This window comes from Anabrus simplex, chromosome 3 (genome assembly GCF_040414725.1).
Source record: "Anabrus simplex isolate iqAnaSimp1 chromosome 3, ASM4041472v1, whole genome shotgun sequence".
In the NCBI taxonomy this organism is placed as follows: Eukaryota; Metazoa; Arthropoda; class Insecta; order Orthoptera; family Tettigoniidae; genus Anabrus; species Anabrus simplex.
In genome coordinates, this window is record NC_090267.1 from 499627393 (window position 1) to 499644147 (window position 16755).

General features: G+C 40.8%; 1 protein-coding gene across 1 annotated transcript in view; it reads right to left on the reverse strand.

Annotated features, from left to right (window-relative positions):
- Ufsp2 (UFM1 specific peptidase 2) overlaps window positions 1–16755 on the reverse strand; it is a 93983-nt gene that overhangs the window by 21700 nt on the left and 55528 nt on the right. Inside the window, exon 8 of the mRNA XM_067143664.2 lies at window positions 15986–16112. Within this exon, the coding sequence (XP_066999765.1) occupies window positions 15986–16112 (127 nt within the window). The remainder of the gene's footprint in view (window positions 1–15985; window positions 16113–16755) is intronic.

Below are 16755 nucleotides of genomic sequence, written 5' to 3' on the forward strand. Positions count from 1 at the left end.
ACCTGGCAGTAGGTATAAAATGCCTTTGGGTGTGGCGAGCCCATCGTAACAATAGCCTATATGGACAAAGCAGATATGGTGCCTCGGAAAAGGTTAGGGCGTCCCCTGCTAAAAGCGACGCGCAGCTCTTCAGGTGCTGGGGGAACTGTGAAAAATGGGCAACCAGCACCAAACTACATCAAAATTGCAACAATTAATGTACTGACACTGACGGGAAAGACAGAAGAACTGGTTGACTTCATGATAGAAAAAGATATAGCCATACTTGGACTGTGCGAGACCAAGAAGAGGGGTACAGGGGAGATCCCTCTGAGAGAAGGATACAGGCTGTATTACAGCGGAGGACCTGAAGCAAAAAATGGAGTGGCCATCATACTTGGAAGAGAAATCCAAGAATATCTGGAATATACAAAGTACGTCAGCGATAGGATGATGATGATGAGACTCCAGTTTGAAAATGGCGTGAAAGATCTATTTCAGTTGTATGCCCCACAAACTGGTTGCATAGATGAACATCTAGATGACTTCTTAGAGGAAGTGGAGAGACAGATAGAAGATAAGGAAGTACTATTGATGGGAGATCTAAATGCACAAGTTGGAATGGAAAGACAAGGAAAGGAAGATGTTGTAGGGCCCTTTGGATATGGAAATGTAAATCCAGAAGGCGAGTTGTTGGTGGATTTTTGCATGAGGAATCAAATGATTGTTGGAAACACCTGGTTTAGGAAGAAGAACAGTCAGAAGATTACAAGGTATGGCTGGGGAGACAGACGGACAAAGACCACGATTGATTATATAATCACAGAGAAAGAACACCGGAAGAACCTTGTAGATGTAACAGCCATGCCTGAATAAGCCTTTGGTGGAGATCATAGAGTTGTGATAGGAAAATTGAAAGTTGGAAAGATTGAAAAACCCCAATTAAGAAGAGAGAAAAGAATTAAAGTATGGAAGTTGAAGGAGAAAAGCATACAAGAAGAATTTCAAAGGGAAATAATACCCTTGGTACCCAGGACAGAGGTGGGGAATGTTGAAGAGGAATGGAAAAGATTTAAGGAAGCACTGGTTGGATGTGCAGAAAAGGTGTGTGGTAGAACATCAGGAAATGTGAAAGACAAAGAAACACACTGGTGGAATGATAGGGTAAAGATTAAAATGAAGGAAAAGAAAATGGCATGGAAAGCATGGAAAACATCTAAGACTGAAGAAAGTAGAAGAAAATATGTGGAGGCAAAAAATTTGGCCAAGAAAGTAGTGGAGGAAGAAAAGAGGAAAAGCTGGGCCTTATTCACACAGACATTGAGAGATGATACGCAGGGCAGCAAGAAATTACTGTATGGTATCTTAAGAAACAAAAAGAGAGATCAAGTAAACACCAGATTTGTGAAGGATGAAGGTGGCATAATTTTAACAAAGCCAGAAGAAATAAGAAATAGATGGAGAGAATATTTTCAGAAGCTGCTGAACATAAGAACGGATGACAGTCATTCAATTTTCAAACAGTCCATCCTTTTCCCAGTAGCGGTCTTGAATTTTCTTATCGAGTTTAATACATTGTTTCAAGAGTTCAGGGGTCACGGTACGTAAGGTTTCTCGGCATAAAGTGTTAATTGCTTCCATACCTCTACCATTTTCTAATGCGTTAGCCATATTTGTTTTCACTATTTTCCCTTTTACGTAAGCCCAAATGAGCTTGATTGGATTAAGCTCGCAATGGTCCACTGGTAACCAGACAAGCTGTACATTTGCTCGAAGTCGTTTAAGGCGGAAACACATTACTGTCACTTCATGTGAGTTCGCGCGTATCGCGACGCAATCGAACCTGTCAAGAAAGATGTGCTATGCCTTTTCCACACTGTATGAAATGTAGAATGATCACACTGCACTCATGTCACGGCTGTAGACGTCGGCTGACGTCACTGTGACGAAGAATCTGGTGACAGCGCTCTTCACGCGGAGCACAATTTTCTGCTCTTGCACATATCTGGCGACGTGAAGCACGAATAAAAGCAGTTTCTTTTAGGATATGGAAGAAATGTTAATTGAATTGGTGCGGGTGCATGAGAATCTGTATGACAGGTTCGATTAACTATAGAAGTCAGTAAATGTGGCACGAGGCATGGTAAAAAATAGGAAAGGAATTTAGATCACACGTACTAGTTTTAATAGGCATTCATTTGTTGAAAACAGTTCACAATTGTGCTTATGATTGTTATCTCAATAATAATAATAATAATAATAAATGAAATGGCGTATCTAGTTTTAATAGGCATTCAGTTGTTGAAAACAGTCCACAATTGTGCTTATGACTGTTATCCCAATAATAATAATAATAATAATAATAATAATAATAATAATAATAATAATAATAATAGTAATAATACCCGTGTGGGGATTTACCGGTTACCTCCATCGGGCGCGTCCCATTGGAATTGGGGAAGCTCGCTGGTTCTGCCGCCAGCAGAGTCAGAGGGTAGTAGGGAAATAAAATACCACCCTGAAAAAAACTGGTCCCTTGCCAGGGTTACGGCGAAGACTGGTACATGACCAGAAGCCAGAAAACATCTTGAGGCAACCTCTAGGGCTAACAAACCTAGTTGTAAAAGTATGGGTACCCGTCCAAAGCAAAGTCAAGTCAAAAAGCATGATGGCACAACATTTCAAGAAACATATCCCAGGGGGTAAATCTTCGGATAAATCCCTCGTCGTGAACGCCACGGCGCACGAGTCTCGTTCAGATTCTGGGGGAGACTCGACATCATGCAAGAGACGAGTCGGAGCGTCTCGGTGTACCCCGAAGAGTCAAAAACTCAGGCCAAAATCTAAAACTTTTCTAGCAACTTTCAACATAAATTCACTTACACAAACTGGCAAGCTGAAAACCCTCACCAAAGCTCTTCACGAAAATCAGATATCCATAATGGCCCTACAGGACACAAGGTACCCAGATGATGAGATTTTTGAATCCGAAGTCTACCGATTTTTCAAGAGCAAAGCGCAAAGAGGAATCCTCAATGGAGCTGTGATGCTTGGAACCGCGTTTGCTGTTAGAACCAAGATCCTTAAATCGGTTGCAAATTTCGAACCTGTGAATGACAGATTGTCCATACTCACAATTAAATGCGCGAACAAAACCTACGCCCTAGTTAACGCACATGCTCCTACAAACGATAAGAACAAGTCTGATCCAGACGAAGTTGATAATTTCTGGGACCTACTGGATGAAAAATTAAACAAAATCCCCAAACACCATGTCAAGCTTCTTTTGGGTGACTTCAATGCCCAACTAGGTCATGAACAGAAGTACAAGAGAGTTATAGGAAATTACAATGCTCACAAAACAACCAATCCCAACGGCAAAAGACTGGTGTCCATTTGCGAAAATCACAACCTGCAGGTCATGTTGACCCACTTTCGCCATCTACCCAGAAAGCAAATGACTTGGCGTTCTCCCGTCCAAGCTCTCGGAGAGTTCCAAATTGATCATGTTGCAATCTCCAGGAGAAACAGCCCTGAGATTATGAATGTCAAGGTAAAGAAAGGCATCAATGTGGCCTCAGATCATTATATGTCTCTTATCAAATTCAAACCAATTCCCGCAAACACAAGGAAGACAACCAAACGACACTGACTTTAACAACGCCAAAAGTCTCCTTGTTGAGGCCGCCAAAGACGTTGCAGAAATCAAGAGAGGCAAAAAGCATGCCTGGTGGAATGTTACCTGCGAATCAGTCCTCCAAGAAAGACTCAATGCGTGGAAACAGTATTACTCTACGAAACCAGAAAATGATTGGGAAACCTACAAAACCCAACGTGCCCAAGCAGCTAGGGTGTTCAGAACTGAGAAACGTAAATACGAAAAATCTCTCATTGAAAAGATAGAACAAAACTTTAGGAAGAATGAAAGCAGAGAGTACTACAGAGCCTTCAAACGCAAACTCACTGGCTATAAACCACCATCTCTATGCTTTGAGCGAAAGGACGGCACACTGGCGACATCAAATGAAGAAAATTGCAGCATTCTGGCAGATTACTTCAAGAATTTGCTAAATTGCTCTAAATCTCAAAGCGCCATTGAGACCAAGGAACCCTTACTCAAGTACCCAGATTCCAGATCACCCGACAGAGATGAAATCAAGCGCCACATTGCCCGTCTCAAAAATAACAAAGCGCCGGGGGAAGACTCAGTAGTAGCAGAACTATGGAAATATGCTCCAGAGGAATCACTTGATATCTTGCAAAAGCAAATAGAAGAAATTTGGATCAAGGAGACCCTACCCGAAGATTGGAAAATAGCTTTGATCCATCCATTACACAAAAAAGGCAGCATGAAGAACATCAACAACTACAGAGGAATATCTTTGCTACCCGTGACTTACAAAATTCTATCACTTGCCATCCTGGAGCGTTTGGAAGCACAAGTCGAACATCAAATAGGTAAATGAAATGACGTATGGCTTTTAGTGCCGGGAGTGTCCGAAGACAAGTTCGGCTCGCCAGATGCAGGTCTTTCTATTCGACACCCGTAGGTGACCTGCGCGTCGTGATGAGGATGAAATGATGATGAAGACAGCACATACACCCAGCCCCCGTGCCATTGGAATTAACCAATTAAGGTTAAAATCCCCGACCCGGCCGGGAATCGAACCCGGGACCCTCTGAACCGAAGGCCAGTACGCTGACCGTTCAGCCAACGAGTCGGACATCAAATAGGTGAATACCAAGGAGGGTTCAGAAAAGGTCGCTCAACAGCTGAACAGATCCAAAATCTCAAAACGATCATCAGATATTGTACGCTAAGGTCCAAGCAGTATGTGTCTGTCTTTGTGAACTTTAAGAAAGCGTACGACTCCATTGACCGGGAAGTCCTGCTAAACATCTTAAATGAATTTGGAGTTGATTTGAAACTGCTGGCATTAATTAGAGCCACCCTGACCGATACAAAATCCAAGGTGAAGTTCCACGGATGTCTCTCGCATTCCTTTGACATCAAAACGGGAGTCCGACAAGGTGATGGGCTATCCCCGATACTCTTCAACTGTGTTCTTGAAAAGATCATCAGAACCTGGCGGGTGAGATTACAGGAAACCAACTACAGTCCATTGAGAATAGGAACCAAATCCAAGGGGATCGCAACAGACTGCTTAGCATTTGCCGATGATATTGCTGTTCTCTCAAACAACATAGAAACCGCTAGAGCTCAAGTTGAAATTTTAAAGGAAATTGCCGAACAAACTGGTTTGCAGATATCGTTTGAGAAAACAGAAGTAATGACTAACATCAAAGAGGCTCCACCAACACTCCATACAAAATACAGGGACATCACCCGAGCAGACAAATTCAAATACCTGGTTGAGATCATCATGAAAAATGGACTGGACAAAAAAAGCACTTCGGGAGCGATTCGCAAACTGGAAATAGCCTACCAAACATCCCGCACAATCTACAACAAAAAATGCCTTTCCCAAAACACCAAGATACGTCACTATGAAACAGTTCTGAAGCCAGTAGTTCTATATGCAGCTGAAACCCTGTCTCTAAATGCCAACAAAGGACTCCTTGAAGAACTGGAGAAAAGAGAACGCAAAATTGTGAGAGGAATCTTGGGATCAAAGTACAGAAATGGAATCCATCAAAAGAGATCCAACAAGGAAGTCTACAGCAAAATAGAGAAAATTACCGACACAATCAGAAAAAGACGGGCACGATTTTACGGTCATCTGAAAAGAATGGACGGAAGAAAGTTAACTAAAGAAATCTTTCACTTTTTTATTCAAACCCCAAAACCACAATTCCCTGGTTTAGAAATACCAAAGAAGACCTGCAAATGCTACACATCTCAGCTGAAGACGCCCTTAACAGAGATCTTTCCGCAAGAAAATATTGACGAACGGGCTAAACCGAGACAAGCAGCCGAAGAGAAGACACGGTGCCCCTTGGACAGAGGAGCGTAAGCAGGCCCACTCACAAAGAATGAGGGAAATTTGGGCTCTAAAGAAGGCCAAGTTCAGTGTCAAATGCAACAAGACTTAACGTGGTCCTTGATGGCCCCAACGAATTATATATAATAATAATAATAATAATAATAATATAATAATAATAATTTTTTTTTTACAAGGGAAGTGTGGGAAATCTTTCATTAGACACTTGTGAGGGTCCGCACTCCACAAGCGTGTGAGATTCATTAATGGTTATGAGATTCATACTCACTAAAACCCACACACCCTTTTCCCACAACATATATCTCTGCCCCGGAACCGCTCTCGCATTACTTCAGGGCGGTGTCGTGCTAATTTCGTAGGTTTCTTCTTCCTTATTTCTCCTTACTGCCGTTCATGAGCATTCATATCTCTCTTTTTCTGACGCAGGATGCCTCCTACATATACTGCTATCTGATCCCAAGATTCTTGGTTTCGTAGCATCGCCTTTGCAATAGTTTCTGGTATCAACTCTCCTTGCTCAGTATATAAACATCTTCTCTGAGTTGGCCAATGACAGCATACGAAAAATGTGTGAAATACATCGTCTATATCATTGCAATAAATACATGCCGAGTCGCTCGATCTACCTACTCTATGTAGAAATTTCCGGAAGTATCCGTGACCCGTCAATAGTTGCGTAATGTAAAAGTTAACCTCGCCATGAACTCGGGCAACCCAATCAGCTAGGCGTGGTATCAGCCGCTTAGTCCATTTTCCTCGAGGATCTTCCTCCCATCTTTGCTGCCACCGCTCCATTCGTTGCCTATAAGCTAGCTCCTTAGCGCGCTTCTTTCCGAGCTCTCCTTGAGTTCACCAGACTTCCTGTCTCTCTAAGGCAAGTAAATCAATTGGTGCTACCGCTGCTATCGTAAGGACCGCAGGTTCGGATACTGTTCGATATGCGCTTGTAATACGCAAAGCTGATCTCCGCTGTACCGCAGCTATCCTTTGCCGGTATTTTTCAAACTTCAGAGATTCAGCCCAGACTTCGGCACCATATAGAAGTGTCGAGTGAACTATCGACATCAGAAGTCGTCGTTTGCTAGACTTCGGACCTTTAACGTTGCTCATTAATCTACTCAGCGCAATTGTTGTTTTCACTGCCTTATCTGTAACCCGTTTGATATGATCCCAAAAAGTAAGTTTGGTATCAAGTGTCACTCCGAGATACTTTATACTTCTAGATGTTTCAATTTCTGTTTGTCCAATATCCATTGGAATGACGGTCGTGATCCTTTTTCTTGTTAAGAGAACAATCTCTGTTTTATGATCTGCAAGCTGTAATCTGTGATTCGCCATCCAATCTTTCACCCGTCGCATTACTTGATTTAGCTTAAACTGAGCCAACTCCAAATTTCGAGCAACTATCAAAACAGCTATATCATCAGCATAGCCCATTAAAATTGTGTCTTCCGGCATCTCTAACCTCAACAATCCATCATACACTATGTTCCACAGATTTGGGCCAAGGATGGACCCTTGTGCTGCACCAGCTGTGAGCCATTTCACTCTCTGCCTATCTTCTGTGTGATATACTAGAGTACGATTTTTCAAATAATTTCTCATTATGCGCATGAGATACTCCGGTAGTTTGAAAGTATTTTGAAGCGCTTCCAATATGTCATTCCAACTGATCGAGTTGAAAGCTTTCTTAACATCAAGGGTCACAAGGAGTGTCACTTTTCGAGAGTGATGATTAATAATAATAATAATAATAATAATAATAATAATAATAATACCGAGCTCGACAGCTGCAGTCGCTTAAGTGCGGCAAGTATTCAGTAATCAGGAGATAGCGGGTTCGAACCCCACTGTTGTTTCCCATTTCCACACCGGGCAAATGCTGGGGCTGTACCTTAATTAAGGCCACGGCCGCTTCCTTTCCACTCTTAGTCCTTCCCTATCCCATTGTCGCCATAAGACCTATTTGTGTCGGTGCGACGCAAAGCAAATAGCCAAAAAAAAATTATATATCCAGTTCATTTCTTCTTTGTTCAATTTATTCTTCCATGACGAACTGTTGGTAATTGCCATGGCACAGAGCCTTCAAATGAGTTGAATTATTTTTTGAAATTTTCCCATATCTGAAATGCTTGTGTAGGATTCCTCCGAATAAATTGCAAATGCATAGCGTACTTCGGCCAACAATTTCATCCTTGATGAGATTATGTAAGTAGTTGAATTCATTTGTTGTTTTTTCAGCCTGAAGTATATCTGAAATTTTTCTGGATGCCCATTTAGCTCCCTTACTAAATTGTGGTATTCACCGCAAATTACTTTCATGCACCCACAGTCGTTTGTGATGGACAGTACTCATGGCAACAGAAACATCACAGGCAATTTAAAGATCATCAGAATCCAATGAATTGGATGTACTATCGTAGTTTGCCATCAGACGAAGTATGCTGTGATGTGTGAATGTGAGGACAGTGTGTTTCCTGTCTTCACGCAGCATGCAGTGACATCATCAACCTCCCCTCCACGCTGACTCAGCTCAGAGATGGTTCATGTGAAGTGACAGCAGTGTATTTCCGCCTTTAGTCAGTTGTTCCAGCTTCTTTACCGCTGTTTGAAAATAAGGCCTGGCACGGACAATCAGCTCTGATTTAGTTCATTTGTATAATCGTCAACTCCAGGCGGTAGTGAAATATTCTTTGATGTTATCCAAGATATAATTTCAGGTTTCAGCCATGACATGTTCGGGTTTTTAGATGAAGGATCCACCATCGTATGATATGGAGCTTGATCTATAATGACAGCCGACCTCTGAGGCAATAAACTCAGGACTTCCGTGAACCATTCTTCACCGGGCGAGTTGGCCATGCGGTTAGGGGCGCGCAGCTGTGAGCTTGCATCCGGGAGATAGTGGGTTCAAACCCCACTGTAGGCTGCCCTGAATATGATATTCCGTGGTTTCCCATTTTCACACCAGGCAAATGCCGGGGCTGTATCTTAATTAAGGCCATGACCGCTTCCTTCCCACTTCTAGCCCTTTCCTATCCCATCGTCGCCATAAGGCCTACCTGTGTCGGTGAGACGTAAAGCAACTAAAGGTAAAAATTTCATTGTTCCGTATTAAAAAGTATCACAGTTAAAATTGAAATAATAAATAAAGAGGTTCAACCTATTCAATACAAAAGAATAAGAAATGCAGTGATTACATTCTTATTTAATAATAAGTAGAAGTGGTACCAGTTTCGACCCTAGTCCAGGTCATCATCAGGTGATTAAAACATGAAAAACAATGCATAGGAAAAATAAAATAAAAGAACAAGTTCATTCCGGATCAGTAGAAGAGGCAATATAAAAATGACAGGGGTAGACACTGTAAAATTCAGAAGTAGTAAAATGTAAGTCACTTAAAAGAAACAGTGAGTAATTTTCTGAACGGCAGTATAGCACATGCAGTGTTAGGCAAAGTCTTATAATGTTTATGAAAAACAGAGGGTTGAAACCGGTACCACTTCTACTTATTATTAAATAAGAATGTAATCACTGCATTTCTTATTCTTTTGTATTGAATAGGTTGAAACTCTTTATTTATTATTTCAATTTTAACTGTAAAGCAACTAGCAAAAAAAAAAGTTCTACACCATCAAGGAATACTTCTTCACTTCCAATGTGTAAAATTATGATGCGTTTCCCAGCTCCAGACGGTGTTTTGAACCCTCCACGCCATTCATAAATTTGCTGAATGTACCCTCTGTACAGATTATAGTTGTCAAAGTTGTTTTCTAAAGCTTCAACCATATTTGTGGTGGTGGTGACTATTGTTTTAAGAGGAAGTACAACTAGGCAACCATCCTCTATATAACACTAACCAGAGAGAAAAATGGAAGGGGTCCGACACTTCGAAAAATGAAGGTATCAGCCAAGTAAGACAAGAGCCATGAAGGGCGTGGAAATGAAAGACTCCCTAGGCCTCTATACGTAATACCATCGGGGTCGGAAAAGAAAAAGAGTTGACCAAGGGAGGTCCGATAGCATAGATGAAAGTGAGGAGCATGGCACAAGTAAGTGGAAGCAATGCCAGGACTCAGCTAGGAGCCACGTGGTCGCCAAACAACGCTTCAAAGTACAGAGCCCTTGGGGCCTCAACCACGTTTTCTTGCCACCCATATTTGATAGTATGCTTCTGTCCACACCAGGTCTCGTCTGTAAAGAAGATCTTGTAGCCCCGTGCTCTTAAGTCTCTAATTCGTCTAAGGTAGGTATGTGGGGATACAGCAACTGTCACAGATTCCATTAGCACTGGTTTCCTGTTTAGTTTTTTGAATCGGAATCCCAAGCTTCAGACTCCTTTCATAAGTGTAGAAATTGCAGGAAAATCTGCCATATTTTCTAACAGTTTCATGCGTAGGCTTTTAATTGTGGGAAATATCTTATTCATATAAAAATCGTGTTTCGGATGCCCCGATCTCACGAACTGCTTCTGTCTTGACCTGGATGAAGTATTTACATCATTCACCTTTGAAGCGGGTCCTACTCTCTTCACTGACAACAGCGTTGATCCAAGACAATCTGCCACCTTCTGCTACACAGGGAACCTCTCACATTGAAAGAAACAAATAGCACTCAAAATCATTGCAAGTTCACCCTCTGATAACGGCGGTCTTGGAGGCATCTTGAAGTGACGTGGCCACTATGCAGAACCTAGGACAACTGAAAACAGCTAGCGGACAAACAAAGGTCACAGGCACTCCATTTTCACAACTGCCCAGGCGAGTGTACTGTGTTCGTTGCGCGCCTGATTATTACTGAACGTGGCAACACTGTGCCCGATTTCACCACCCAGCCTGCTGTTAATCACACGGTCCGGCGTACAAAAAACCTCCTTTCAATATTACTCGTCATAAATTTGGTACCACACTGTACGGTTACAGTTGTTGCACTTTCTGATAACCATTACTGAGTGCTTCAAAACAAGCCCAAGTTTGCTGCTGTACGTTTATCCTGAGCTGAGAAAGAGTTACTTTAGAAAAATGATAAGAACTTTTTTCGGGGTGGTTGAAAAATTTTTTACCTTGAGTATTACAGTATACATACATGTGGTTATAACATATAAAAATTTCATTACAATCAGACAAGTAGTTTTCCTTGTACATATTCGTAAGTGAGCGCTTCCTGGAGAAGAAGCCAAAAACCCGGGCAATATTTATTACAACCGCAAATGAAAAATATTCAATCAACGTCGAAAACAATGTGTCTTGTATACGCTAATGTAGAATTAAACAGGGAAAATGTTGGTATAGCTCGCATTGCAATAGGCCTATTAGTTCGTCTGTAATTGAAGCCTAAACTTGAGTGTCCATAAAAAAAGATCCGACAGTAGTGCCAGTGCGTTGCAATGCACATGGAAGCGAGAAACTTTATCCCCTCGTCATAGGAAAGTTCTATAAGCCACAATGTTTTAGGGGCGTCGGGCACTTTCCATGCCAGTACCAAGCATCTAAAAATGCAAACAGTACAGAAATCCAAAAAATAATGCATTTGCACAGGGGAACCAACATAATTTATCCTCATCTTTGAATTGTGTGATTTTTTTTTCTTTCGTTGCGTGCGGTTATGTTTGTCAGTGATTTATCCAAGTGCATTATTTGAACATTGTAAATGCACCTTGCTGGATATATTTTGGAAATAGTTTTTTCCATGGCATTTGAAAGGTTTAAAACTGTGAATCGAGGTGATTGTATGTATTAATGGGTCTTAGAATACTTTGTGACGTGGCAAGTGTTTACATTTCTGAAGTATGAGAGACGTGCCATGGCAGGAAATCGTACAAGGATAGAGTCACAGGAAAGTTCGATTTTAACGGCATAGGGTACTTTCTGTGTAAATACAAGGCATCTAAAATGCATACAGTATAGTAATCCAATGAATAAAGCACTTGCACATGGGAGCCAGCATAGATTTCTCCTCGTCTTTGAATTGTGCTTTTTTTTTTTTCTTTCGTTGAGTGAGATATCCAAGTGCATTATTTGTATACTGTAAATGCACCTTTTTGGATACATTTTGGAAATAGTTATTTTTTCATGGCATTTGAGAGGTATAAACTGTGAATCAAGGTTAACTGCATGCAATAACGGGTCTTCGAATATTTTGTAATGCGGCAAAGGTTGGTACTTCTGAATTGCGAATTGGCGGTTAATTCGAAATCACATAATTAAAAGTCCAATTTTTTAGTCCCAACGACTTCGAATTAACGAGGTTTTACTGCACCTACTTTTACCGGATGGTCATTTTGACCGGTACTGCAGTAGCTACTCCATCAGACTTTTGCAACATTCATTTAGTGCGGGATATCATTCTAACAAGCTGTTACAGTATAATTCATTACTGTAGTATTGAATAGAACGTATTGTTATGCTACAATGGGGCAGCTGTTGGCTCTTTTCAAATAATGATACAAGTACACTGACAGGAAAATACTGTATAGTCAGTATTTGTTCAGTAATGAAAGGCATGCAATCATAACGAGCAGTCAATTGTCGTGTTCAGTGGTTACAAACATTCAAACTAGATTTCCCAATTGTTTGTAATTACCCCGAAGAAACATGTTCTCGCGTACTCTGCTGACGGATGCCAAAATTCTGAACCATAAGCATAACATTTCCCCATCACAATCAAACGATGAAGCTGGGACTGATTTAGACCTTGATAATTGTGAACACGTGTTTAGCTTCACAAATTATTCTAGTGGTGCCGAACCTGCATAATTGCCATGCGAACATGAAATCACACAGCAGCCTTCAACCTCAAGGGTTAGGGTATTACCCGCCAAATGGCGGTGCACGCACACCAGCTGATGACAAAGGTAAGCCTGTTTGACATTCGTCATTTTATACTTACATAATTCTGTGCACAGTGTAAGTAAGTTTGGTTTTATATTTTGCGGGTGAAGGAAACACTAAGGCAGATAATGAAATTACTAGCAAGGAGCACGATATAAACTGCAGAAGGCCGAGCGGACGCTGTGGTAATTCAACACATGGGCATAGTCAGCATGTGGTGGTTGGCGAGGAAGAAGTTGCTTTGGATGGAACGGTGTGGACTCTTGTTGATCTACAAAGCCTGCCAGGCTGTCGAGGACAGTAAAATATACTGCAGGAAATCCCAGGTCCCACAGGACATGCAAAAGGCCACATTGAAGGAACTTGTGCCGCTACAGCTTGTCGACTTTTTATTGACGTATCTAAGCTGCGCCACATCGAACAATATACTGAAGTTACAGCCTGCGAAGTTCTGAACAATCCTGAACGGACACTTTCTTTGGAAGAATAGGATGCTGTCATTGGAATTTCATACGCACGCGGAGCTTATGGAACTGATACGAACACTCTTGATCTGTGGTCACAGAATTGGGGTCCTGGAGTTTTCTCTCAAACTGTGTCACAAAACAGTTTCCTAGAAATCATGAGGTTTCTTTGATTCAATGAAAAATCTACCAGCAGGGATCACCTGAAAATCGATAGATTTGCGCTTGTAACCATTGTGTGGGTCAAATTTATATCTGATTTTAGTATTTGCTACAGACCAAGTGAGAACATTACCGTGAATGAACAGCTCTTTCCACTGAAAGCTAGCTACCCATTTATGCAGTTTATGACCAATTTTGGTTGGCTGTCGATGTGTAAATGGTTTTCCCTATATTGAAAAAGATGAAACGTAACCCCACCGATCGGACCCTAAGTGAACATGTAGTATTGCGTCTTACTGAGCCCTTCATCAATCAGGGAAGAAATTACTTCACTGAAACTAGCAAAATCATCAAAGATAATGAACGTAAGTATCATAGGCACACTGAACCCTACAGTACATTAGTGTACAAAAATGAGGATGCAACTCTCAAGTCCTACCATGGTAAAACGAACAAGAATGTCTGCATTCTCAGTAGAGTACATACTGATGTAAGCATCAACAAACAACATCCAAAGAAAAAAACCTGAAACAGTCTCTTTCTATAATTCTACCAAATTTGTTGTCGACATAATAGATCAAATGGACAGTAAGTATACGGTAAAATCGATGAGTTGGCGATGACCAGTCCACATCTTCTTCAACATACTAGATCTCGCTGGTATAAATGCTTATGCAATGTGTAAGGCAACAGCCGGCAAGCAAATACCGAGAAGGGCATTCCTGAGACAACTGGCAACCGATCTAACGCATCCTTACGTGTCTTTTTAGATTAGTAGGCTGCAACAATGAGGCCCTAACCTCCGAAGAAAATTCTCATCGCAGATAGCATCAGGTTGCAGTCTGTAAAGGGAACAAGACAACTGAAATGTGTGCAATCTTTAGAAAACTGGTCTGTAGTTAAGTTCACTTCAAAGGTGACCAAGCAAAGTGTGTGTGTATAGTGTGATAAGTAAGTTCAAAAGCAGAAAGTGACATTCATGCAGATATGTATATAATGTAAGCTAAAGTGAGTAAGAACATTCAGCCTTACTAATGTATTTACTTATTTATTTATTCAAAATAGTGTTTACAAGTTCTACTTGATAATAATTAAATTATGGTCTACGATGTTTCTATACTAAATTCAAACTTTTTTTTCTGACACCGATATCCTCAAGAAATGAATACGTGTCACTATCGGTCAAAATGACCGCTTCGGTAAAAGTAGGTAGAAAGAATGTTTGGTAATCCTAGTGTTAAGGCCATTTTTCTTCTAAGCAAAAGTTATTGCACTCTAGTTTAGTGCAGTTTTGGCATTTAAGCAGCTCTAATTCCCCTTTTCCTCCCTCCGTGAATTCCCACTGATCATCATTTTTTAAAATGTCCTATGTTTGTGAATTATCATTTGAAAACATCCTGGATGTGTAGTTTTTATGTGGCCTGTTAAAGTTGCATTTTTGGATGATGAATGTTTAACTTCTTTAACGATTGTTACTCTTGTTGTACTATAGTACATGTGTTTCCTTGGTGGGATAATCTTATGTACTGTATTTAATTCTGCACAAATCTAGTCATGGTGTTTCAGAAGTCTCTTTCTATTTTCTTTTTTTCTATTTTGCTATTTGCTATTTTCTTCTTTCTATTTTGTTGAAATTCTATAAAATTGCAATTGTAAAAGGTTGAATTCATCTTGTTGTCCCTTAATAATGAAAATCTACAACCTGTTTTCCAGTCTTTGACCAGATCAGGGATATAATGAATGAACCAAATATATAGGCTATTAGTACAATGGGGTCTCCACTCCCAAAGTGACTTATGAATGACTGATAAATGCTATGGAATGATAATGGAGTGTGTTGCTGGAATGAAAGATGACGGGGAAAACCGGAGTACCCACAGAAAAACCTGTCCTGCCTCCGCTTTGTCCAGCACAAATCTCACACAGTGACCGGGATTTGAACCACGGTATCCAGCGGTGAGAGACCGACGTGCTGCCATCTGAGCCACGGAGCCTCTTTGTTGTCCCTTAATAATGGAAAACAAAATATATTTGTTAGAAAGTGGTTGTTTAAAAGAAGTCGTCTGCTCTTTCACTAAATTCGAGTCTCTCCCCTCTGCTTTTCCCTCCCCTTTTTTGTACCTACTACGGATACCTCTCACCTTTCCAGCACTGCTCCCCTTACTCTGCTCTTATCTCTAAGTTTTGTCATTTTGATTCCCAAGATTACGAGTTTGTAGGTTTTCTGGGTTTACATATGACTGTCTCTGAAGCTTTAATGCAGAACTATATTGATGGCAATCTATCAAATTATGTTTGAACCTAGGACTTCTGCTGTTTGTTGTTGGTTTCTACGCGTTCTTGTATATCCACTGTGCTACTATTCTGACCTGTGAATAAGTTTATATAAACTGTTGCTCTCACAAGAGGTAGCAACAAAGTCCTTTTTCCAAAAAGGTAACTGAGCATTCAGTGTACAAAGAGAGTCTGTTTTAAAATTTTTTTTATCCTTATTCAACAATTGCATAATACTTCAAATACAGACAACCGTTACACAGTAATACTTCTTTCCTTCGTTATTCAGGTGATAAAGAACTCGCAGACTTACCTAAACCAGGAGACAATGGTCTGCAGAGAGCGGTATGCACAACCCCAGCCGTTATCATCCATTCTGTCCTGCATGTAGTGATGATAGCTATACAGTCCTTGTACAATGGACACTTCACCATCTTTCACTGTAAATAGTATACAATAGCTTAAACAGCGACAAAGAAAGTTAATGATACTTTCAGTGGTGTAGTATTCTAATTTCTTACAATAAGTTGACAAATTTTGCATAGAATTACTAGAAATAAATAATAAGTGAGATAAAGAAGGGACTCTTACAACAAACAAGCTCAATTTTTAGGTTGCCTTCAACAGACATGGTCTTCTCTCAACGCCTACCCTTCGTCTGTCGGGAGAGGCCCAACATTGCGATATTCCCTTTCTGGTCGCGTGTTGGGCGAGGCCTGACATGACACTGTATCACCCACTGCTTGTCTGCCGTCTGTTAGCCGAAAAAATACACGATGCTATACTGCACTACCATCTTTTGGTTCAGTGTGGTACTTTCTAAAATCCAGATACTATTTGACAGTCAGTCAAAAATCTATTATTTAGATGGCAGTGTAGACGTCAGCCGTGTCCAGTCCACTCACGCATGCAAAGGCTCCAGCGATAGTAAACAAACATGGTCGCCATGTGCTCTCCTAGTCATATACAGTGTAATGTTCAATGTTGTATATGTCAGGTATGGTATAAAACCTAGTATTTTCGCACCTCTACTCCTTCCTTGTACCCTTATGAATATATCTAATAGCATTTGACGCGCCTACA